Source organism: Phocoena sinus, chromosome 8 (assembly GCF_008692025.1).
Source record: "Phocoena sinus isolate mPhoSin1 chromosome 8, mPhoSin1.pri, whole genome shotgun sequence".
Lineage (NCBI taxonomy): Eukaryota > Metazoa > Chordata > Mammalia > Artiodactyla > Phocoenidae > Phocoena > Phocoena sinus.
In genome coordinates, this window is record NC_045770.1 from 13,859,768 (window position 1) to 13,884,182 (window position 24,415).

Genomic DNA, 24,415 nt, shown 5'->3' on the forward strand with positions numbered 1-24,415 from the left:
CCAGACCTTAGGCACAACTTTTGAAGACTTTTTAGGTAAGAAGATGATGGAATGGCAAGTAGTTCATTATTGAGGGAGACATGGAAGTTCCTTCTTTTGGCAACCAAATTTCATATCAAGTCAGGAATCTCAAATTATTTTGTTAACCAAGTCTAATTGGTTGTTTATTAAATTTATAGTTAAGAATTAGAGCATTCTTAATTCTTTTATAATTCATTCCTCCTGCTAACATGGATTGATTGCCAAAAGAATTATTTTCCTAAATTCTCAAAGTCTTTAAATGCATGTCTTCATTGGTTACTATGGTAAAATTGGGGTGTGTTCCTTAAGGTGGAGATGTTCTTTTTGAAATTACTATCTTCCATCTCCTTTTTTTCTGGGTAGCAGTAGATGTTGTCACCATTGCTTACCTCCTCCACAGTACCCATATTTTTTTCCCCTGAAATTAAGGTTCTTAAATTCAACTAGTCCTAGGAAGTAAGAAGAAGCAGCTACTCTAAAAGCAGCTATCTGGGCAATTTGGAGCCTTTTCAGGTACTATACTTTTGTAAAATGCCTCTCAGTACTAAGAAATTGGAAGGTATCCCATTCTTTGGTTGTAGGCAACAGAGACCAACTTGGGTAAACTTAAGCAAAAGGAAATTTATTGAATATCAGGAATTCACAAGATTAGGGAGAAGTCTGGAGAAACACACTTGGCATGGGCCAAGAACCAGGGCAGCCCTAAAGGGCTCAGGAAGCTGTAAATCGTTATAGGATGCACTATAGCAATCTCAGTTCTTAGAAGGGAGCATTCAGCCAGGCCTGGCTTCAGTCGTTGTCCTCCATACAGCTGAGGAATTTGGGGTGGGGAGGATGTAATTCCTCAAAGTTACGGTGCTGCTAAGAAAGGAGAATGGATGGATAGTAGGGTTATAAAAACACAGTAAATACATACTGGCTCAGTCCCTAGACCTTACAGTGGAACATGGACTTTGGAGAGCTAAAGTGGCAGAATCAGACCTTAAGGTCGTTTAAGGTTAAGGTTTCTGTTTTTTGTGTTGTTTTTTTGGGTTTTGGTGGGTTTTGTTTTTGTTTTTGGTTGTTTTGTTTTTGGTGGCCTTAGGGTATAAATCACACAGCACACAATTCACAAATTTTAAGTATACAATTCATTGTTTTTTAGTATATTCACAGTTGTGCAGTCACACAACTAAAACAGTCAATTTTAGAATATTTTCATCACCCCAAAAAGAAAAAAAGAAACTTTAGTAATCACCCTTCATCTTCCCCTAGCTCTAAGCAACCACTAATCTACTTTCTGTCTGTATGGATTGGCTTATTCTGGACAATTTCGTGTAAATGGAATCATACAATATATGCTCTTTTGTGACTGGCTTTTTTGACTTAGCATGTTTTTAGGGCTCATCCATATTGTAGCATGTATAAGTACTCCATTCCTTTTTATTGTTGAATAATATTCCACTGTATAGCTATACCAGATTGGTTTATCCATTCTTCAGTTGTAGGGTTGTTTCCACTGTTAGCTGTTAATGAATAATGCTCCTTTGAACACTGGTGTACGAATTTTTTTTTTTTTTTTTTTTTTTTTTTGTGGTACACGGGCCTCTCACTGCTGTGGCCTCTTCCGTTAAGGAGCACAGGCTTAGGACGCTCAGGCCCAGCGGGCATGGCTCACGGGCCCAGCTGCTCCGGGGCACGTGGGATCTTCCCGGTCCAGGGCACGAACCCGTGTCCCCTGCATCGGCAGGCAGATTCTCAACCACTGCGCCACCAGGGAAGCCCCATGGTGTACGAATTTTTGTGTGGAGATATTTTCATTTCTCTTGGGTATATACCTAGGAGTAGAATTGCTGGTTCATATGGTAACTCTTTAACTTTTTGAGGAACTGCCAGACTGTTTTCCAAAATGGCTGTACATTGTACTTACTGGTATATGAGGTACCGATTTCTCTGTTTGCAAACCGAAGTTCAAATCCTGGTTCTAGCATTTCTTGCTTTGTGACCTTCAGTAAAACAGTCTGAGGATCCATCTGTCATTTGTAAAACAAAACGTACCTAACTTGAAAGGATATAATTAACGTTAAGTATCTAAGCATAGTGTCCATCACAGTAAGTTTTTAAAAATTATTTAGCTTCCTTCCTCCTTCCTTTTCTCCCTGGCTGCTCCCCATGACTTCCTCTTGGGTTTCAAAGCTGTGTGAGTCGGACTTGAATTCTCTTGCTTCATATTACTTAATCTTCCCAGGAAACAGTAGTAAGAGACGGTGTGGATATACTGGATCTCCTGACTGCTAATCATAATGATCACCATATGAGATGAAATACAGTGCATCTTAACTTACAGACTAGCTTACTTTGTTAAAGTCCTGTCCTTAAACAGTTTCTGTAGAGCATAAGTCCTGTCAGAGTAGAGGAATAGAAGTCAGTGAATGGCCTTTAAGTCAAAAGATAAACCCCAAATAGGAATTAGGATACCCCCAATCTAATTCTGCCCTGTCTTCATTCAGAAGTCTTATCTTTTTTTTATTATTAATTTTTATTGGAGTATGGTTGCTTTACAATGTTTTGTTAGCCTCCACTGCACAACAAAATGAATCAGCCATACGCATACAGGTATCCCCTCCCTTTTGGACTTCCCTCCCATTTCGGTTACCACAGTGCATTAGGTAGAGTTCCCTGTGCTATACAGTACGTTCCCATCAGTTGTCTATTTTGTACATAGTTTCAATAATGTATATGTGTCAATTCCAGTCCCTCCCTCCCCACCCCTTTCCCCCTTTGTATCCATGCATTTGTTCTCTACGTCCAAATCTCTTTCTGCTTTGCAAATAAGATCATGTATACCATTTTCTAGATTCCATATATACACGTTATTATATGACATTTGCTTTTCTCTTTCTGACTTCACTCTGTACGACTCTCAGTTCATCCGTGTCTCTACAAATGACCCAATTTCGTTCCTTTTTATGGCTGAGTAATATTCCATTGTATATATGTACCACATCTTTTTCTTTCTTTTTCTTTTTTTTTTTTTTTGCGGTACGCGGGCCTCTCACTGTTGTGGCCTCTCCCGTTGGGGAGCACAGGCTCCGGACGCGCAGGCCCAGCAGCCATGGCTCACGGGCCCAGCCGCTCCGCGGCATGTGGGATCTTCCCGGACCGGGGCACGAACCTGTGTCCCCTGCATTGGCAGGCGGACTCTCAACCACTGCACCACCAGGGAAGCCCATGTACCACATCTTCTTTATCCATTCCTCTGTTGATGGACTTTTAGATTGCTTCCATGACCTGACTGTTGTAAATAGTGCTGCTGTGAACATTGGGGTACATGTGGTTTTTTTGAATTATGGTTTTCTCTGGGTATATGCCCAGTAGTGGGATTGTTGGGTCATATTGTAGTTCTATTTTTAGTTTTCTAAGGAACCTCCATACTGTTCTCCATAGTGGCTGTATAAATTTATATTCCCACCAACAGTGTATGAGGGTTCCTTTTTCTCCACACCCTTTCCAGCATTTATTGTTTGTAGATTTTTTGATGATGGCCATTCTGACCGGTGTGAGGTGATACCTCATTGTAGTTTTGGTTTGCATTTCTCTAATGGTGATGTTGAGCATCCTTTCATGTGTTCGTTGGCCATGTGTATGTCTTCTTTGGAGAAATGTCTATTTAGGTCTTCTGCCCGTTTTTGGATTGGGTTGTTTGTCTTTTTGATATTGAGCTGTGTGAGCTGCTTGTATATTTTGGAGATTAATCTTTGTCAGTTGCTTCATTTGCAAATATTTTCTCCCATTCTGAGGGCTGTCTTTTCGTCTTGTTTATGGTTTCCAGAAGTCTTATCCTTTTAAAGAACCTGATTCAGGAAGTCACTGGGAGACTACCTAGCCTTTTTTTCTGCTGTAGAACTGAGTAGTATGCAGGTAGCCTGTTTAAAAACCATAGAAGAGAATGAACTCATGGGGATAACGGGCCTTCAGGACAACAAAAGATTAATAGAGTTGACTCAAAGTAGGAGGGCAGAGATCAAGACCAAAGGGTCAAAACCAAGGTTTTCTTCTTTGACCTGCTTTACCATACATAATAAGCAGACTGTTTAATGCTGGCTGTAGGAACAAGATAATAGAGTATTATGACTGGATAATTTTCGCAGTTGTTCTGGCAGCTGTGTTAGTTATTCTGACCATAAGGAACCCATCTGACCCCTGTGATTGGGGTTCTAGAATAAGAGTCATGGTGGGAAATGAAAGTCATGATGCTTATGCTTAGCTATTTCTCTAGTAACGGTGTGGGGGTTTTTTTGGTTTTTTTGTTTTTGGGGCTGCTCTTCATTGCGGTGTGCAGGCTTCTCATTGCAGTGGCTTCTCCTGTTGCGGAGCCTGGGCTCTAGGCGCATGGGCTTCAGTAGTTGTGGCACGAGGGCTCAGTAGTTGGGGCTCACGGACTCTAGAGCGCAGGCTCAGTAGTTGTCGCACACAGGCTTAGTTGCTCCGAGGCATGTGGGATCTTCCCGGCCCAGGGCTTGAACCCGTGTCCCCTGCATTAGCAGGCGGATTCCTAACCATGGTGCCACCAGGGAAGTCCTTCAGTAATAGTTCTAAAGTGCTAGAGATACTTTTTTTGGTCATTAGCTCAAGCATAGAAAGAGCTAATTATTTTAGTGATTGTGAATCTCTTTTCCTAATTTATTTTCTTAATTTTCTAGTTTTAGAAATTAAAATGTTTAGTTTTAGAAATCGAAATGTTCTGCTTCCTCTCTGTTTATACCTGTTTTACTTTTTAAATTTCTCTCCATATATGTATATTTAATATTTAGTAATCGTTAGGAATCCTTTGCTATTGTCTAGGAAATTTGTCCTAATAAATACTATCTTCTTCAAAACACATATGACAAACTAAGCCAAATATGAAAATGGGAAGTCAGCCTTGGTAATGTGACCATGGATCAAGATAACTGGAATAGAGTTGAGACTCCAGTTGAGCACATCTCAGGACAGAAGTTGGCTGTGAGACAGACATTGGACATTATGTAATACGATTTTTAAAAAAATCAAATAGGACCCGAGGTTAAACTTTTCCAGCTGATTCCTGTTTTGTGTAGGGATAAATTGTCCAACCTACAATTTTTCATTGTGGTCAAATTGGTTTACTAGTCTCCGAATATCTTATTACAGTCTTTCCTTTGAATATTGTTTGTGCTGTCTTTTCCTCCAGTTTTTAATTGTGAAATGTCCTTTGCTTTTTTCCCTCTATGTATTCATGATGTTAGCCCAAGTTACTCGTCTTGGTTGTTGATACGCAGCTTCCTTAGAGAACACATTTGCACATGCAGACTTACATATACAGTTTTTTTATTACTTGAGTATTTATTTTTTTTTTTTTTTTTTTTTTTTTTATTGGTACACGGGCTTCTCACTGCCATGGCCTCCCCCGCTGCGGAGCACAGGCTCCGGACACGCAGGCCCAGCGGCCATGGCTCACGGGCCTAGCCGCTCTGCGGCATGTGGGATCCTCCCAGACTGGGGCACGAACCCATGTCCCCTGCATCGGCAGGCGGACCCTCAACCACTGCGCCACCAGGGAAGCCCCCACTTGAGTATGTATTTTATAAGCAGTTCTGGTAAATGTCAGTTGATACTGATGGTGACGTGGACTGTTCCTGCTAATTTATTTGGTCTCTACTTATTCTTGTAAAATACTTCCAAATAATACCAAAGAGCTATGTATACTTTCAGTGTGTTTTAGAGAAGAATTTGCTTATGTACCGTTTTTATTCACAAGTAATTTGCATTGTCTTATCTATTCTAGGAGGAGAGCATTCCCATTGCTTTATCTGGTAGGGATATTTTAGCTAGAGCAAAAAACGGAACAGGCAAGAGCGGTGCCTACCTCATTCCCTTACTTGAACGGCTAGACCTGAAGAAGGACAATATACAAGGTTAGTTGTTTGTTTAAACTGTAAATGGCGATTTAAATCTTGGAGCGATTACCATCTTTTTTTTAGTCAGAACTTAAATAATCTGGAATTCGTATTTGTCCTTTTCACGGTTTTTGGCCTGGTTGTCTTGTAAAAATGATTCCTAAAAAAAAAAAAAAAAAATGATTCCTAACTTTTTTTAAAGAGATTTCTAGTTTTCAAAGTTCTTTTACATATTACACAGCTATGACAACATTCCAGTGAGATAGGCAAAATAAGATTATCGTCCTATAGATAGATAGGAAGAGCTAAGATCTTGAGAAGTTAAATTATCTGACATAGATACTTACAAACTATGGAACTGAAATGTTTCTTGTGACAGCTGTGTGTCTGCAGAGTTCCTTGTAGAAACATGAACTTTTTCTCTTTAAAGCCTTGTGGTTTGGGGATTTTAAGAGGTTAGGCAGTTAGTAAATTTCCATAACTGTACCCAGAGTAAGCTAATAGAGTTAAGTTTTCATCTCTGAAGCTTTTTCTTAAATTTTCAGCTGTTTTTTTCCCCAGCTTTCTTGATCTATAATTATTATTTCTGCCATCTCTCTGTTACTTACTTTTATATGATATAAATAGAACTGGGCGGCAAGAGTTTCTTATTTGGGTATTTTGACTAGTGAATCTCTTACTAAAATATTAATGAACTTTGGGCTAATAATTGACCACTCAAAGAACCCTTCAAGGGTTTGTAAATAAGAAGAGTACAAGAATTGTATAGCATTGTTATTGAGGAAAAGTCTAAATCTGGAACACTATAATAGGTTCTCTTTTTTTTTTTTTAAGAAATTTATTCATTTGAGTGTCTTAATTCCAAGGGGAAATATTTCTGTAGCTTCTTAAACTCTTAATATATGCTGTTTTTTTTCTGTTTTCTCTGTTATTTGTTATTTTCCAGCAATGGTGATTGTTCCCACTAGAGAACTTGCTCTACAGGTCAGTCAAATTTGCATCCAGGTCAGCAAACACATGGGAGGGGCTAAAGTGATGGCAACCACAGGAGGAACCAATTTACGGGATGACATAATGAGGCTTGATGATACAGGTAGGAAATGATTGATGTAAGGTGGCTGGCTCTCTGAAATTCCACACACAGGTGTTTCCTTTCAGTAACTTATTAAAATTGTTTTTTAAATTAATAAGGAACAAACATTGCAGTAGAAAAATGAATAAAGGAAATGACCATTTTCATTCAAGCAAAAAAAACAAATTGTTTTAGTAATTGAAAGAATATTCAGCCTTACTAATTTTTTAAATTGTACATAAAAACAGTAAAGTGATATTGTACCTATCTGATTGACAAGGTTAATTCAGATTGGCAAGGCTGATAAGTAACCAGTAATGTGAGTTTGTGGAGAAGTTGGCTGTCTTGCAACATGGGCGTATAAATTGATATAATCTCTGTGGTGGGCAATTTGGCATTATATTTCAAAATTATAAATGTATATTTTTAAGAATCTTTTTTGAAGAAATAATTGGACAAATGCAAGGTTGTTTACTACAGCATGGTTTGTAGTACTGAAAAACTTGGAACAACCTGAATGTCAAGGGAGTTTGGCTAAAATACATTGGATATAGTCTGAAGGGAATTCCACACGGCCATTAAAGAGTGAAGCTGACCTGTATTCATTTTTTAATGAAGAGTTCTCCATGGTACATTATTAAGTGAAAAAAGAAAACAGCAAGAATGAAATCCACTTATATAAAATTATACATAGAATTTTAGTCAACATTTATATATGATTATCGTTTGATTAGTTTAATTACTATATTCTTTGTGCTGTCCTGTTATTTAAAATGATTATTTTATTTGATCCTTATTACAGTCTTCGGAAGACCCTTGATCTAGATTAAAGGCAAGCTACTGTATCAGAAGCTTGGCATACCTTTTGTTTTTCCTTGGGGGTTGCCCCAAGACAAGGAAGTATGCCCCTTATTTGGAGCAGGTGATTTGGGAAGTTGTAGCCCCACCCCCATGTAGCAGTGAAACTAACAAGTACTCTCTAGCCAACCAAAGATGGAATGGAAATCCATATTCTAAAACACATCTGTGCCTCTTTGTATTATTCCTGCCTCTACAGCAGTATTTCTGATAAAATATATGATATAAACCTTTACTATATCCTTTTTGCCCCAACTAAAATTAACGAAAATATGTTTTCTAATCTTGTGTAGTGCATGTCGTGATAGCTACCCCTGGGAGAATCCTGGATCTTATCAAGAAAGGAGTAGCAAAAGTTGATCATGTCCAGATGATAGTATTGGATGAGGTAATGTCTCTTCATTTGGAAATATACTATTCTGTACTACTCTGACTTTGTTCATAACTGCCAGTGAATGAAGCATAACCTCTTCGTGTTTATGCACTTTTATTTGTTTTTGTTTTTTTTTTTAATATTTGGCTGCATTGGGTCTTCGTTGCTGCGCGCAGGCTTTCTCTAGTTGTGGCAAGCGGGGGCTACTCTGTTGTGGTGGGTGGGCTTCTCATTGCGGTGGCTTCTCTTGTTGCAGAACACAGGCTCTAGGCACACGGGCTTCAGTCATTGTAGCACGCAGGCACAGTAGTTGTGGCTTGCAGGCTCAGTAGTTGTGGCACATGGGCTTAGTTGCTCTGCGGCACGTGGGATCTTCCCAGACTAGGGTTCAAACCCATGTCCCCTGCATTGGCAGGCGAATTCTTAATCACTCTGCCACCAGGGAAGTCCCTATGACCTTTTAATAAATGCATGACTCTTGTCGGTTCAAAGTAATTTGCTTATAAAACATGCTTTACCCTTTAAAAACAACAGATGATAGGAATTTATAGGACTAAATCAGCCTTGTGTCTTTTTCTTAGTAAAGCGAGGTTTTTATTTTTCAGTGAGAGAAGTTGTTGAATAATCTCAAAGCCAAGTTCATTCAAAGTCTCTTTCCATTCTGTGATTCATCTTAAGAAGCATGTAATGTCTCTAACCCCTCATTTAACATACAACTTTGTATTGTTTGGTTTTTCGTCCCTGTTATAATGTGTTATCTCACCAGGTTATAAGTGCCTTTTAAGAACTTATTCAGCTCTGCATCCTTAGGACCTAGCAGTGTTTTATACATATATGAAACCCGTGTTGATGTTTTTAAAGTTATTTTCCTGTTTGGTCTGTGTTTTAGATTACTAGAGCAGTTTCGTCATGATCTATTCAGAACAGGTTTTTATCTTTGAGTAATGAGAGCACATTTATTAGTTACTGCGTGCTAGCACCAAGTGCTTTACGTGTTTTTTCATTTAATTTTTGCAAGAATCCTATAAGATAGGTATTCTATAAAGTAGTTACTATAGTAAGAAGACATCTTAACTTTTAAATTGTGGAAACTGAAATAGTGGTTAAGAAACCTCCCAACATAGCTAATAAGGAGACAAGTTTTAAACCTAGGTAGTTTGACTCTGTAGCCTGTACTTTTAACCACTATACTATAATGTCTCTGTAATGGAAGTCACATTAAAATTTTGTTATGGGAACAAGGATTATATCTGTCTGGGACTTTTTTTCCTTGGAAGATGAGTATTACAGACTTTTCCCCTTCTGAATCACTGGTAATGTGTCTTGGTGCCTTTGGACTATGCAGTGTTGTAGAGGACTTACTGTTTACAACCAGGAGCATTCTGTGAACTTGCTGGATGATGTCTTATTAACCAAAGACCTTAGACATTATTTCATTGTGTTTAAGATCGTCTTCTCTTTGTACTGCAGGCAGATAAGTTGCTGTCACAGGATTTTGTGCAGATAATGGAGGATATTATTCTCACGCTACCTAAAAACAGACAGATTTTATTATATTCTGCTACTTTCCCTCTTAGTGTACAGAAGTTCATGGTGAGTATAAACCTGTACTTGGAAGCAGTACTATCCTGTTGTCCATGAGTATATCTTTATCCATAATTACATCTTACTACTAGTCTGTATTACACTGATTTCAAGTTTGGGGCTTTTTCTTCAGCTGCTCAATTAAGGTTTGTTGTGCATAAATTAACTGATATTTTTAAGATACAAAAGTAATTTGATTCTTGTTTGTTCACTTAGCTTTTGGTGTCAGACTGACATAGCCATTGGTTCTAGATAAATTGATTACAGCATAATTCTATATTTAAAGTACAAAATAGTAACTTAGCTGTATATCTGAATGTTATATCTCCCATTTTATGGTAATTTACTTCTTCCATGACAGATAATAACGTTTTAAAGAGGGCTCCATTCCTTAAAGTAAGAGTTTATCAGGCAGAAATGTATGAGGATATATTCTGAGTTTAAGAAATAGACTCTGCTTTCATTTAAATATGAGACTCTTCTTTTTTTCAGAATTCCCATTTGCAGAAACCCTATGAGATTAACCTGATGGAGGAACTAACTTTGAAGGGAGTAACCCAGTACTACGCATATGTAACTGAGCGCCAAAAAGTACACTGCCTCAACACACTTTTCTCCAGGGTAAGTCTGTTAGGCTTCAGCGGCTGAATGTTGTCCATTACTACTTAACCTCAGTAAAACAAACAGTTGTATCAGTTTTCTCACCATTTTCTTTTTCGTTCTTTTTTTTTTTTTTTTTTTAATACTTACTTATTTGGCTGTGCCGGGTCTTAGTTGTGGCATGCAGGATCTTTTAAGTTGCAGCATGTGGGCTCTTAGACCAGGGATCAAACCCGGGCACCCTGCACTGGGAGCACGGAGTCTTAACCACTGGACCACCAGGGAAGTCCCTCTCAGCATTTTCAGTGTAAAAAAAATTCCTTAGTTTTTCCTAAAGGTAGTTTGAGTTGTTGATCTGAAGCTGATACTGTATGATTGTCAAGTCACAGGCACTTCTAATTTGATTCTAAAATAATTTGACCTTAATTACAGATAGTCCTCATTATTCTCAGTAATTATAATTGTTCCGTTGTAGGCAGATTCTGTTTTTGCAAATTTGCCAAAATTTCCTTGTCACCCCAAAGTCAGTACTCAGGTGCTCTTGACGTCATTTGCAGACATACGTGAAAAATTTGAGACCTCGTGCAGTTTCCCCCTGCTTTCTTGTTTCAGCTCATACTATAAATGAGCACCCTTTTCACCGTCTATTTAGTGCCACGTTTCCCACATTTCTGTGCTTTTCTGTTGATTTCACTCTTTTAAATGGCCCCTAGGCATAGTGCTGAAGTGTTATCCAGCGCTCCTAAGTACAAGAAGACTGATGTGCCTTGCAGAGATAATGTATTAGATAAACTTCATAAAGGCATGAGTTACAGAACTGTGGGCCATGAGTAAATAAGGTGTCTTTAAACAGTAACACTGTTTAAACCAAATTCCTTGGTGGTCCAGTGGTTAGGACTCTGTGCCTCCACTGCAGAGGGCATGGGTTCAATCCCTGGTCAGGGAACTAGGATCCTGCAAGCTGTGTGGCAGGGCCAAAAAAAATAAAACCAGTAACACACATAAAACAAGGTTATCTGTTGACCCGTTGATGAAGAAGTTAAGTGTCCCTCACAGGAACCTAACCCTGTATTTCCCCTGGAAGCAGTGGTCCTATATTCAGTAATTCAGTGTTTCCAGTAACTGTATAGAACGTAACTACCTCAAGTAATGAGAATTGGCTGTGTTTTACTCCTGTTGGCAATTATGCGGCCCTTATGAAAAATACTCTGCTACAATAAAACTTACTCTACAATAAAAATTATCTTCAACTACTATGTAAATGCAATAGTACTTAAAATTTTTGCAGTTTTGCATCTCTCTTGTATCATGAGATTCTAAGTCTTAGATGATATTTTCAAGATTTGGCAAAGTTCATGAAGGTTTTTGTTTTCCCCCTGTGCTCAGCTTCAGATAAACCAGTCGATCATTTTCTGTAACTCCTCTCAGAGAGTTGAATTGCTAGCCAAGAAGATTTCTCAACTGGGTTATTCTTGCTTCTATATCCATGCTAAAATGAGGCAGGTGAGTATAAAACTTGAACTTGTATAGATTATTTTTAAAACCTTTTTCTTAGTATTTCTTGGATTTTGTTTTGTTTTAATGCTCTTCCAAAGGCCGTGAGTTTAAGAATAAATTATTCCTTAGCAGGCAAAGGACCATTCATTTTAACCTCTCTGAGGTTTTCTAACTACAAACAGGGTTAATAGTACATATTCTTACCTCACAAGGTTGTCAGGAAGATTGAGATTATGTATGAATGAGTAGTTTGTAAGTTGCCAAGCATAATAGAAATGTGAGATTTTATTCCCTTCCTTCTCCGTATTCTTAGATTTGGGCTAGTATTTAATACAGTAATCACTAGCCACGGGTGGCAATTTAAAACAGGTAAAATTTAAATAAGTTAAAATTAAACAATATTTAAAATTTAGATTCAGTACAATCCCTGTCAAACTACCAATGGCATTTTTCACAGAACTAGAACAAAAAATTTCACAATTTGTATGGAAACACAAAAGACCCCGAATAGCCAAAGCAATCTTGAGAAAGAAAAACTGAGCTGGAGGAATCAGGCTCCCGGACTTCAGACTATACTACAAAGCTACAGTAATCAAGACAGTATGGGACTGGCACAAAAACAGAAATATAGATCAATGGAGCAGTATAGAAAGCCCACAGATAAACCCACTCACATATGGTCACCTTATCTTTGATAAAGGAGGCAAGAATATACAGTGGAGAAAAGACAGCCTCCTCAATGAGTGATGCTGGGAAAACTGGACAGCTACATGTAAAAGAATGAAATTAGAACACTTCCTAACACTGTACACAAAAATAAACTCAATGGATTAAAGACCTAAATGTAAGGCCAGACACTATAAAATTCTTACAGGAAAACATAGGCAGAACACTCTGTGACATAAATCACAGCAAGATCCTTTTTGACCCACCTCCTAGAGAAATGGAAAGAAAAATAAATGGGATCTAACGAAACTTAAAAGCTTTTGCACAGCAAAGGGAACCATAAAGATGATGAAAAGACAACCCTCAGAATGGGAGAAAATATTTGCAAACGAAGCAACTGACAAAGGATTAATCTCCAAAATATATAAGCAGCTCATGCAGCTCAATAGCAAAAAAAACATGAAAACCCAATCCAAAAATGGGCAGAAGACCTAAATAGACACTTCCAAATAGATACTTCCAAAGAAGTAATACAGAAGGCCAACAACACATGAAAGGATGCTCAACATCACTTATCATTAGAGAAATGCAAACCAAAACCACAATGAGGTATCACCTCACACCGGTCAGAATGGCCATCATCAAAAAATCTACAAACAATAAATGCTGGAGAGGGTGTGGAGAAAAGGAACCCTCTTGCACTGTTGGTGGGAATTTAAATGGATACAGCCACTATGGAGAACAGTGTAGAGGTTCCTTAAGAAACTAAAAATAGAAGTACCATATGACCCAGCAATCCTACTACTGGGCATATACCCTGAGAAAACCATAATTCAGAAAGAATCATGCACCACAGTGTTCATTGCAGCACTGTTTACAATATCCGGGAGATGGAAGCACCCTAAGTGTCCATCAACAGGTGAATGGATAAAGAAGATGTGGCACATATATACAATGGAATATTACTCAGCCATAAAAAGAAACGGAATTGAGTTATTTGTAGTGAGGTGGATGGACCTAGAGTCTGTCATACAGAGTGAAGTAAGTCAGAAAGAGAAAAATACCGTATGCTAACACATATATATGGAATCTAAAAGAAAAAAAAAGATTCTGGAGAACCTAGGGGCAAGACAGGAATAAAGACCTAGACGTAGAGAATGGACGCTAGGACATGGGGAGGGCGAAGGGTAAGCTGAGATGAAATGAGGGAGTAGCACTGACATATACACTACCAAATGTAAAATAGCTAGTGGGAAGCAGCCACCTAGCACAGGGAGATCAGCTTGTGCTTTGTGACTGCCTGGAGGGGTGGGATAGGGAGGGTGGGAGGGAGACGCAAGAGGGAGGGGATATGTAAAGCAATTATACTCCAATAAAGATGTTAAAAAAATAAAATTTAATTCTTCAGTCACACCACGTTTGAAGTGCCGTATTACATGTGACTAGCAGTCACAGTTTTGGAAAGTACAGATGCAGAACATTTCCATCATTGCAGAAGGTTCTGATTTTTCTGTGTACCTCCTCAGGTACATCTGTTTTTACTATTTGCCTTTAGAAAAGGATACAATCTATATTTCAGAACTTAATTCAACAGAAAATAAATTCAAAACTATCACAAGACAACATTTTGTGTTTGTGCTGACGTTGTGAAATTTCATAAGAAAGCAGTTTCTGTAGGCTAACGGGTTAAGAACTTAATCAGCTCACATATGGTTTTCAAAGAAGCTTAGTGTCATGGATCAGATACCTTCATGTAGGCCCCTAATATTAAAATTGTCATAGGAAATGAATGTATTAAGTTGAAGAGAATATTTCAGAATGGAAGAACATTGTGTTGAAAAAAAAGACCAGTTTACCAGATGCTAGATTTATTGCTTTTGCTAGAGTCAGTGTATGTTTTCATTTTTGTTTTTTAATTGGAAAGTAGTTATTTTGAGCTTTTGTATATAATAACTGAAAAGGTAAATAGTAGATGTTTTGGTCAAGCCAAACTTCTGGCATCTTTTGTTTGAAATATTTTAGAAGTATGGTGAAAATTATCACTAAAAATCCACTCCAGCAAAAAAGAAAAATACCTTTTTTTTTTTTTTTTGCGGTACGTGGGCCTCTCACTGTTGTGGCCTCTCCGGTTGTGGAGCACAGGCTCAGCGGCCATGGCTCATGGGCCCAGCCGCTCTGCAGCATGTGGGATCCTTCCGGACCGGGGCATGAACCCGCATCCCCTGCATCGGCAGGTAGACTCTCAACCACCGCGCCACTAGGGAAGCCCAAAAAATACCTTTAAGAATTGAGATAGGGGCTTCCCTGGTGGCGCTAGTGGTTGGGAACCTGCCTGCTAATGCAGGGAACACGGGTTCGAGCCCTGGTCTGGGAAGATCCCACATGCCGCGGAGCAACTGGGCCCGTGAGCCACAACTACTGAGCCTGCGCGTCTGGAGCCTGTGCTCTGCAACAAGAGAGGCCGAGACAGTGAAAGGCCCGCGCACCGCGATCAAGAGTGGACCCCGCTCGCCGCAACTAGAGAAAGCCCTCGCACAGAAACGACGACCCAACACTGCCAAAAATAAATAAATAAATTTAAAAAAAAAAAAAAAAAAAAGAATTGAGATAATAAGCAACATACACATATGTATTCATATTTATTCCCATGGGAAACTAATCTATGGTTAATTATTTTCACCTTTTGTTTTTAATTTATGTGTATTGAATTTGGCTCCTTTCTCATTCATGTAAAAAATAATTTGGGTATAAAGAATTTTGGATAGGAGAAAAAAATCGTGGCAGTTTGGGGGCTTGTGTGAGTTTTAATCAAATCAAATGCATTGCTTTGTTCCTAGGAACATCGGAATCGTGTATTTCATGATTTCCGAAATGGCTTATGCCGCAATCTTGTTTGCACTGGTAAGTATTTTGTTTCGTTTACACAGTTTTGTGTTGTTTTGTTTTTTTGCGGTACGCGGGCCTCTCACTGTTGTGGCCTCTCCCATCGCGGAGCACAGGCTCTGGACGCGCAGGCTCAGCGGCCATGGCTCACGGGCCCAGCCGCTCCGCGATCTTCCCAGACCGGGGCACAAACCCGTGTCCCCTGCATAGGCAGGCGGACTCTCAACCACTGCGCCACCAGGGAAGCCCCCTACCTGTATTTTTCAAAGTCTAAATTAGCATAATAATTGTGGGACTAGAAAAGAATTAGAAGGGATAGCCTTGCATATTAGCTTACCTCAGGCCTCTTATAAATCATTTAGCAGAAGGGGATGAATGAATTCTAAACAAAGCAGAAATAATTACTGCTAGAGGATTATGTCTTTTTAGAAATATTCTACATTACACAACAAAATTTTTAAAAATAATTTTCTCTGTTAACCTTGGATTAAATACTCAAAAATAGACTGAAGAAAATTAGACTCCTGAGACTCATTTATGAGTATATAGCTTATCAGTCATCCTTGATTTGCACAGTCACCTTAGACCATTTTTTTAAAACTTTTGTTACAGGACTGGGAAAAGGTAACTTGTTGAGCAGAAAGCTGCTTATGGTAATGTGCGTGACAGATAATGCCAGTAATTTGCAAATGCTTTTGAATTACTGATGAAGTTAATGAAGCTTAGGTTACATTAGAAATATATGTTAAAGAGTATTATGACACCAAATTGAAGGATATAATGGAGTTTTGTGTTTTTGGTTTTTTTTTTAAGATTTGTTTACCCGAGGTATTGATATACAAGCTGTGAATGTGGTAATAAACTTTGACTTCCCAAAGCTGGCAGAGACCTATCTCCATCGTATTGGAAGATCAGGTGAGGAAAAGGAAGGAGATGTTCTTTGTGGAAGTTGTTTGAGAAGTTTAATCACTAAATTTTGTTCCTTTGTAGAGTGTGGTAGCAGTTAGAACAGTGAATTAAAACTAATTTAGTTGTTTGATATATCAAATTAATTGCCAACTCTTCCAGAACGCTTATTTTAAAAAGTTAAAATAACTTTATGCTTAATTTAAGATTCACAAATGAGAAGCTCACTTCTCTAACTGTACTGCTTAGTATGTATATTCTGGCAATTTTTGACAGAAATGAGCACCTGTTTTTTCATTTGACAAAGGTAAAATAGCAGTGCTACTTGAGGCTGTGAAACCTGACGTTGTAGCGTGTGTGTGAGTTCGTATACTCAGAAGGGCACTGAACCAAAACATAAATCCTGTATGGATTTGCCACTTATAGACTAGTACTTGCACACTGATTCCCATGTTTAACTGTTTCATTAATTAAAATTGTTTTTTGTTAGGTCGCTTTGGTCATCTTGGCTTAGCCATCAACTTGATCACATATGATGATCGCTTCAACCTGAAAAGTATTGAGGAGCAGCTGGGAACAGAAATCAAACCTATCCCAAGTAACATTGACAAGAGCCTGTATGTGGCAGAATACCACAGCGAGCCTGTAGAAGATGAGAAACCTTAACAAGCATGTGTGTACCCGACAAAATAGCAAAGTGAGCATAATGTTTAAAGAAAGGAAATCAAGGTCCTCTTTCCTGGGGGAAATTTGATGTTCCACGATAATAATTAGCAGTAAAGGATGAAATACCTCTTGGCATAAATGACAGTAAACAGGAAGTATCTTGAAGTTGTAATTGTCATCTTATTGGCGAATCCATAAATGCAGTTCACTTGAATATAGTCTTCCTAAGTAATGTAGTACGTGAGCAGTACTTAAGACAAATTCAGACTTCTAAAATAATGGAAACAAAAAAGAATCTTAGCGATTTTGAATATGAAAATATTTTTGCTCTTTATCACTCGGTTGTCTCTGTTAGTGTTCACTCTTAATTTCTAATGGGAACCTTAATAAATTATGTTAAATTACCTGTAAAATTTTATTGCTAAAGGTGTAATCAGGTTATGATGATAACTGTCATAAGATAGTTATCTTATGGGCATAAGATAAATAAGATAAATGCCCACTCTGGTTTCCTGCAGATGGTTTCTCATCTTTTGGTGACTGTTGGGCTCTGGTAGAAATGCTTGAAACAAGGCTTAACGTAGGGAAAAACCCCTAAAACAGCCTACGTTCCTCTAAGGAAACTCTGATTTAATTTGAGAGCTGATAGTTTCCAAATCAGCAGTGAACATTCTACCTGTTACTATTTTTAGGTTTTTCAAATTACTCTCTTCACTTTAACCTTTTTATCCTAATTTAAATGTCAAACACAAAACCCTTGGACAAATATAAAACTAGCCCATGTTTGCTAATACATTGGCAGGCTGTTGAGTTCATGTACGGTTTAAAAAAAAATTTTTTTTTAACTGTCATAGAGACTGCTGCCTGTTACCAGAACTTTCAGGGTTTCATTCTGTCTCTGGGATGCATAGCAGAAATTCCTTAATCCTGAGTGAATTCTATAGTAGGCAGACAGGCTCAGTAGAAGCTGTTATAGAGAGCAGTGGGATGGGGATTGTGAACACCTATGTATCCTAGTTCATATTGCTTTCATGGCATTAATTTTAGGCTTCTTTTTTCTTTAGGTTTTGACAAACTACAGAAGGCTCGTTTGGATCTGTGACACATCGATTTTGGGGGGATGCTCTTCTCTTTGTGGGTTTTTCATCTTCTTTTATTTTGGAACTATGAAGACTTAAAAGAGCTCAGACATTTTTTCTTTTAATTGGTGAAGAGAAAAAAGCTAAAAAGGAATTTACCTTTTTTGTTCCACTTGTTTGCACTGTGTGCTGACTGAACATTAGTTGCACTAACTGCTGGTTTTTTAAAAATGTTTTCTGGGGAAGGGGGACAAGGAAGGAGGAGAAAGAAGAGAAGGGGAGAAACCCTAAAAAGAGAAGAACCTTGATGAACACAAGCTTGTCTGCGATTTCAAAATTCTCCAACAGCTGACTCTTGAGTGCATTTCAACTTCTCCCTGGTTACTCATCCGTTTTTTAAGCCTGAAGAGCTTATTACTTATTTGTGCAAAGTGCCTTATGCTATGAGACCATTCAGAATATCATCTTTCAGACACAGCCCAAGGAATCAACAGTAGTAGTGTTTTTTTTCTTTTTTCATTCTTTTTAAAATTTTTGTCTTTCCGTTTTGGTTTCAAGTTGAAGTCTCTCTCTTCCCTTTCTACCCGATACTCAAGCCCAGGGCTGGAAGATGAAACGTATTAGTAATGTTAAACACCATTTTCTTTTTCTTTATGTGGAGGAGTTGATGTGCAACTGCAGTTCATCCGCACTGTAAATACATGTATTTAAAACAACAACAACCCCAAGTAAAAATTTCTTCTGGGCCGAGTAGATGCAACATCGTCGCTCCCAAAGGAAAGAGCAGTCTATCGTTGCAGGAGCCATATGACAAGCCTTTTGTGCTCTATAGCAGAACACTAAAGACTGGTTTACATACACCTCCATTAGCAGTTATGGCACTTGATGTGTAGACATGTCAGAGCCTTTGACCCTCTTTCCTCTGTGGCAAAGCGTGTCCCATAGAAAATTGGGTGTGTATACTTGTATAAACTTTGTAAATAGGTTTTTTTCTGGGTTCATATATATATATACATATATATATATATATTTTTTTTTTTTTTTGGATGAAGGTTGCTGGGATTAAGGGGATTAGATTGATTATGGGAGCAGCTAAAGATGAGAGGGGCTCAGTTTTCCGCAACACTAAATTCTAAAAAAGTACTTTGGCTTTTTACTGTAGAGAACAGACCTCTACAGGGACATCCTCTGTTGGAAAAGGGACCCAGAAGTCTGGGATCACTGCTGCCACACTTTGTCTCATATAGTACCTTTGGAGGAGGCCTGACAGAGAGAGCAAGGAAGCTTCAGAAACCTGTAATTCAAGATGTTATTTTTGAGACTCTCTCTCTGATAATGTTTCTTCCCCCCTTTTTAAAAGTTTGAGAAACTTTTCAAGCTCAGCAAAAGGGGACAAAGACTAATTTGCCTTGCGGTGTGGCAGTTTGATTGAGTGGCAGTTTCTTTGAGCAGTATATGTATAAAGCATGGATTTGCATTTCAGAATATTAGCCAGTACCAGCTGTGGTGACATTAGCAGTTCTGGGGCTTACTTTCTGTGGATCTTCTCCTGTACTGTGTAAGTGTATTGCCCTCTGCCCACCTTGATACATAAACTTGCAGGAATGGGCAACCCCTGAGAGCTGTTAACCTTGATGCTACAGAAAGCTGCTTGCCATCCTCTTGCTTTGTGACAAGAAGTATCTGTCATTTTGCATTGTAAATTGCTGGCAAACGCGTTACAGTCAATAGTGTTGCTTTAAATTGTGCCCCTCCCAACATGCTTGATGTTTGGCCTGATCTCCAGGCAAAAGGAGTGAGATGAAGCAAAACCAGTGAACTTTTTTTTTAATGTTTTTAATTCCCTTTTAACCCAGTGTACTAGGTCAATTAGGAGGCATCTAGGATTTTTTTTTTAAAAAAAGGAAAAAATAAAATTAAAAAAATTTGATTTCCATATGCCACTGTTTTCCAAAACCCTAAAATATTGCAAGATGTGTCCTGCATAAACTTTCATGCTTAACTCATCTGGAAAAAGAAATCAGTTATTCAGAGTTGCTTTTTGACTCTGCCTAGTTCTAAGCAAAATTGTGACACCCAGAATTCCTTGAGGATCAAAATCCTGCAGATGCCTCCTGATCAGACATAGCCCTAACTCCTTAAAAACTGTAGCAAGAGCTGCACAGTACAAACCCCAAAAAGAATAACTCATTTATCTGGTAGCCAAGCCACATGTGTCTATCCAGCCAATGTTGGTTACTAAATACAAGGCCTACTTAAGGAAGTAACCTTTTTCCAGGGAGGGGTGGGGGGAGGGAATTGAAAAGGCATCAACTTTTGACCAAAAATCTTGCCCTTGTACTGATGCAGCTCTCTCTTTCTCCCCCACCTCTGGCGAGATAAGAGGAATCATTCATTATAGAAGAAAAACAAGGAACGCTCATAAATGAAGTTTTGTGTCTCGCTAGAGTGTGGGTGACTAAGCAGCGCGGTCTTGTTTGCCATCAGACTGTGCTCTGCCTGGTGCCACGTGCCTGTGGGTCCCTCTAAAAGCACAGACTTTAAATTGAAAGTATTACTGAAGTACAGCCTCTGATGAGGAGTGGCACTTAAAACTATCTGGGACACCACTATTGGACACAGTCTTATAGAGGCAGCTGTCCAGTTTTGGTGCTTGTCTCTTGAATAGGAATTGTTAAATGGAAAGATGCTCAAAGGACTAGGTCAAAGCCTAGTCTCTTTTTTTTTTTTTTTTTTAATCGCCCTTACAATAAGGAGCATTGTTACTATTGGAAGTTGTTTTTGTGTTCCTTGCAGTATTGGGTGTTTAAGTAATGATAATATTTTTCCACTGGTTCATTTGGATGAAAACTATTTGCCCAATTTTTAATATTTAAATTACATTCAGCACCTGGTTTAACCAGTGGTTATATAGTTGTGTAATGGTTTGTGGACTGTTACATAGCTGGCTGCCTCTGTCCTTCTCTTTTCCTTACATTCCGATGGAGAAACTTTCTTGCCTTTTCCCTTAGTAATGGAATGGAATAAATTTATTCTAAAATGATCTTCCATGGGAAGAAGGGAGAGAGAAACCTAAATACAATCTCTAAATTATTTTCAAGTTGGTCCCAGCATCATAATATGGGTTGGCCCCAAAGACTGGAGGGAGGGGGGAGGCAACTGGTCATCGATATTTGTTTTCAGAATGAGATGGGAGCATCTTTCCTTTGCCATGTGCTTTGTGTTAGAGACCATCATGCTTGGGTTAGAACCAGATAACCCAGCACAAAGCCTTGAGTGTAAATTGTTGGAATCAAAACATCTCATTCTGATAACTTGATTTTTTTTTTTTTAATAGGGGTGGGAGGGAGGTTACTTTGCCCCAAAAGGGAGGGTATCTGCACTAAGGATTTAGAAACACTTTGGAAGCTCATAACCTCATCAGTAACTGCCTTTAGTCACACTCCTGACCTTATAGATGAGTAACAAAAGATGAAATAAGTTCTTGGGGATTAAGCCATGTTATTTTAATTTGCTCTTTTTTCAACGTTCTGTGTCTCTTAAGCTGTTATTGTGGAATCATTTTCTGGCAAAATAACCTTTGTCAAGCAAAATTATTGGCCTTGTGGGAGCTGACGTCAGTCAACTTTGGTGAACTTAAGTGGACTTTGGTGAGCTTAGAGTTGTACTTTATATCCTTAAAGGTAGTTTTTTAAAACTTCCAAAGAAAACCCACTCTCCTTTCTGATCTAAAAACTCATCTTTGGGGTAAAGAGTTCAGTGTCCAAAGGTTGTAACAGTTCATGAGGTAAGAGGGCGCTAGCCTGGCACCTGGATTCTGCCCCTCCGTAGCTGACAGATTCCAACAGAAGTGTGTTTAAATTCTCCAGTAGACAATACTGGGTGGGGGGGAGGGAGGGGTAGGGTTGGGTTGCTAAGGTACAGGCTGCTGTACTTTACCCAGTGGTTGTGAGGGAGGGTCCCTGGAGAAAACCAAGTCGCTAGTCCCTTTTTTGAAACAAAATTAAAACTTGAAAAAAATGTTTAGTACAAAATGGGATAGAATTTAATGTCCCTAGCCACAAGGGACCAGTTCCACTGAGAAGTGAACAGTGGGGACTCAATTTTGAAAACATTTGGGGAAAGGGAAAATTGGCTTTCTGTTAATTGGCAAATGTTCCAGTGGGGCTGTTTTTGTTGGAATGTGTTATGTTGTATGTACACATATATGGACCAGAGTGTCTGCTGAGTTTATAAAGTTAAAAGCTGGTTGATAAAATCTTGATTTTTGTTACTTTATCACAATAAAAGCCCACTGGAACTTCAGATGTGTGTGTGGTGTGTCTTTAGCATCAGGCTGCGCGGTTTAGGAATACTTGCCTTTGAAATCATTTTTACTTAAATAACTCACGTTCTGGTAAAGCAGTAGGATTCTCAGCACTACTCCTCTGAATAAATTATGTGAGCACCTTTGTCCAGCCTTATTCATTGTCCCACCGTTTGCATTTCACTCTGTTTTCATAGCCTAAACACAGAACAGATAATCAGTTGGAAAGGAGAGAGATGTTGGTCCACAGTATGCCCGGGGGACTGCTAGTAGTCAGTCACCTCCTAGAATTGTTCAGATATTTTAGAAAGTTGAACAGAAATTACTTAGGAATTAACAATATGAATGGAATTTGTATTCTGAGACTGAGAAATACTAATGAAAGAAATCAGAAGACCTAAATAATTGGAGAAATCCAGACACAAAACTGGACACAGCATCCTCGCCCCCCACCCCAAAAGAAATACTTCAGTATAACAAAATAATGTTCCAGACATGTATGCTGAAAACTGCAAAATCGCTGATGAAAGAAATCAGGCCTGAAGACATAGTCTTCCAATCCATGAATATGACACCTCTATTTTTGTCAGTTCCCCAGTTTCATCTGTAGGTTCAGAGTATTTCCTTCCAGTCCCAGCAAGCTTTTTGACAAGATAGCCACAAGATAATTCTAAAATTCATATGGAGAGGCAAGCCGCCATAACAGTTTTGGAAAAGAACAAAATTGGAGGACTCATTACCTGATTTCAAAATACAGGAAGCTACAGCAGTCGAGAAATTTGTAAGTTCAGTTCTTTCACTACAATACACTGAAGAAATGTAGGGAGACATGCCATCAACTTTTTCATCTAAGGAGCAAAGAATGGATGTGTACAGTCTGGCCGAAGATCAATTTTTCTTGTAGATGCTGTGTGGGCAGTTTGTTCCTAGTTCATTAGGTGTATTTCCATTATCCTGTTAATCCAATCGCGGAACAGCATACGGCTATCTCTCTGCCTCTGGATTTGTCCCACCCTCCCTCACTTTACTGTCTCCAGAGATTGACCTGTATGAACCACATAAATATTTCCTCTGCTCTCCGGCTCCCATTTGGGTTTGCTCACCAGGGATTCCCCCTCAGGAAATTAGAAAAAGTGAGGTAGGAGTTTGTATTCCTTTAATTCCCTATCCGTAAGATGCCTCCAGCTGCTTTGTTTCTCAACTGGAGATCTCTGCAGCTGAGTCTGTCACTCTCCCTCCATTTTCTGGTAACCATCCTCTCCCCTTGATAGATTTTCCCTACACCCATGCTTTTGTAAATAGGCCAGATGTAAATAAACTCTCCTCAAATTTTCCTATGCCATCTGTTTCTTGTTGGGACCCAGACAGAGTAATTGGTACCAGAAGTGGCCCCAGGAAACAGACTCTTAAAATGAGATTCTGGGATTGGGTTAGTTATATTTGATGAGCTCAGTGATAACCTCCTTATGGGGGTTGGTGGGTGGGATGGAACATGAATAATTCATGGTATACAGTGGCATCACAATTCAAATTTTCACTGGTAGTACCACGGGATTAAGTGCAGGTAAAGGACGAGGCATAGGGAAATCAAGGGGCTGTGACAATCAGCAATAAAACAACCTACGGACTGGGAGAAAATATTTGCAAATGATATGACCGACAAGGGATTAATTTCCAAAATATACAAACAGCTCATACAACAGAAAAACAACCCTATCAAAAAGTGGGCAGATAGAGAAAAAAAAAAAGAAAAAAGTGGGCAGACTGGGGCTTCCCTGGTGGCGCAGTGGTTGAGAGTCCGCCTGCTGATGCAGGGCACACGGGTTCGTGCCCCGGTCCAGGAGGATCCCACATGCCGCGGAGCGGCTGGGCCGGTGAGCCATGGCCGCTGAGCCTGCGTGTCCGGAACCTGTGCTACGCAACGGGAGAGGCCACAGCAGTGAGAGGCCCGCGTACCGCAAAAAGAAAAAAAGTGGGTAGATGATCTAAATACTTCTCCAAAGAAGA

The 24,415-nt window shown here is 38.9% G+C and overlaps 1 protein-coding gene across 7 annotated transcripts in view; it reads left to right on the forward strand.

Moving 5' to 3' along the window:
- The window catches only part of DDX6 (DEAD-box helicase 6), a 34,781-nt gene extending 12,374 nt beyond the window's left edge, over positions 1-22,407 (forward strand). For 5 of the 7 annotated variants that reach the window (XM_032639605.1, XM_032639602.1, XM_032639603.1 and 2 more), the window contains exons 5-14: positions 5,807-5,936; positions 6,865-7,011; positions 8,142-8,236; positions 9,692-9,814; positions 10,298-10,426; positions 11,792-11,908; positions 15,406-15,469; positions 16,265-16,366; positions 16,848-17,054; positions 18,088-22,407. In XM_032639605.1, the coding sequence (XP_032495496.1) occupies positions 5,807-5,936; positions 6,865-7,011; positions 8,142-8,236; positions 9,692-9,814; positions 10,298-10,426; positions 11,792-11,908; positions 15,406-15,469; positions 16,265-16,366; positions 16,848-17,023 (1,083 nt within the window). In that variant the 3' untranslated portion in view covers positions 17,024-17,054; positions 18,088-22,407. The remainder of the gene's footprint in view (positions 1-5,806; positions 5,937-6,864; positions 7,012-8,141; positions 8,237-9,691; positions 9,815-10,297; positions 10,427-11,791; positions 11,909-15,405; positions 15,470-16,264; positions 16,367-16,847; positions 17,055-18,087) is intronic. The other 2 variants (XM_032639608.1, XM_032639609.1) reach the window with 1 other exon arrangement.
- The last annotated feature ends 2,008 nt before the right edge of the window (positions 22,408-24,415 follow it).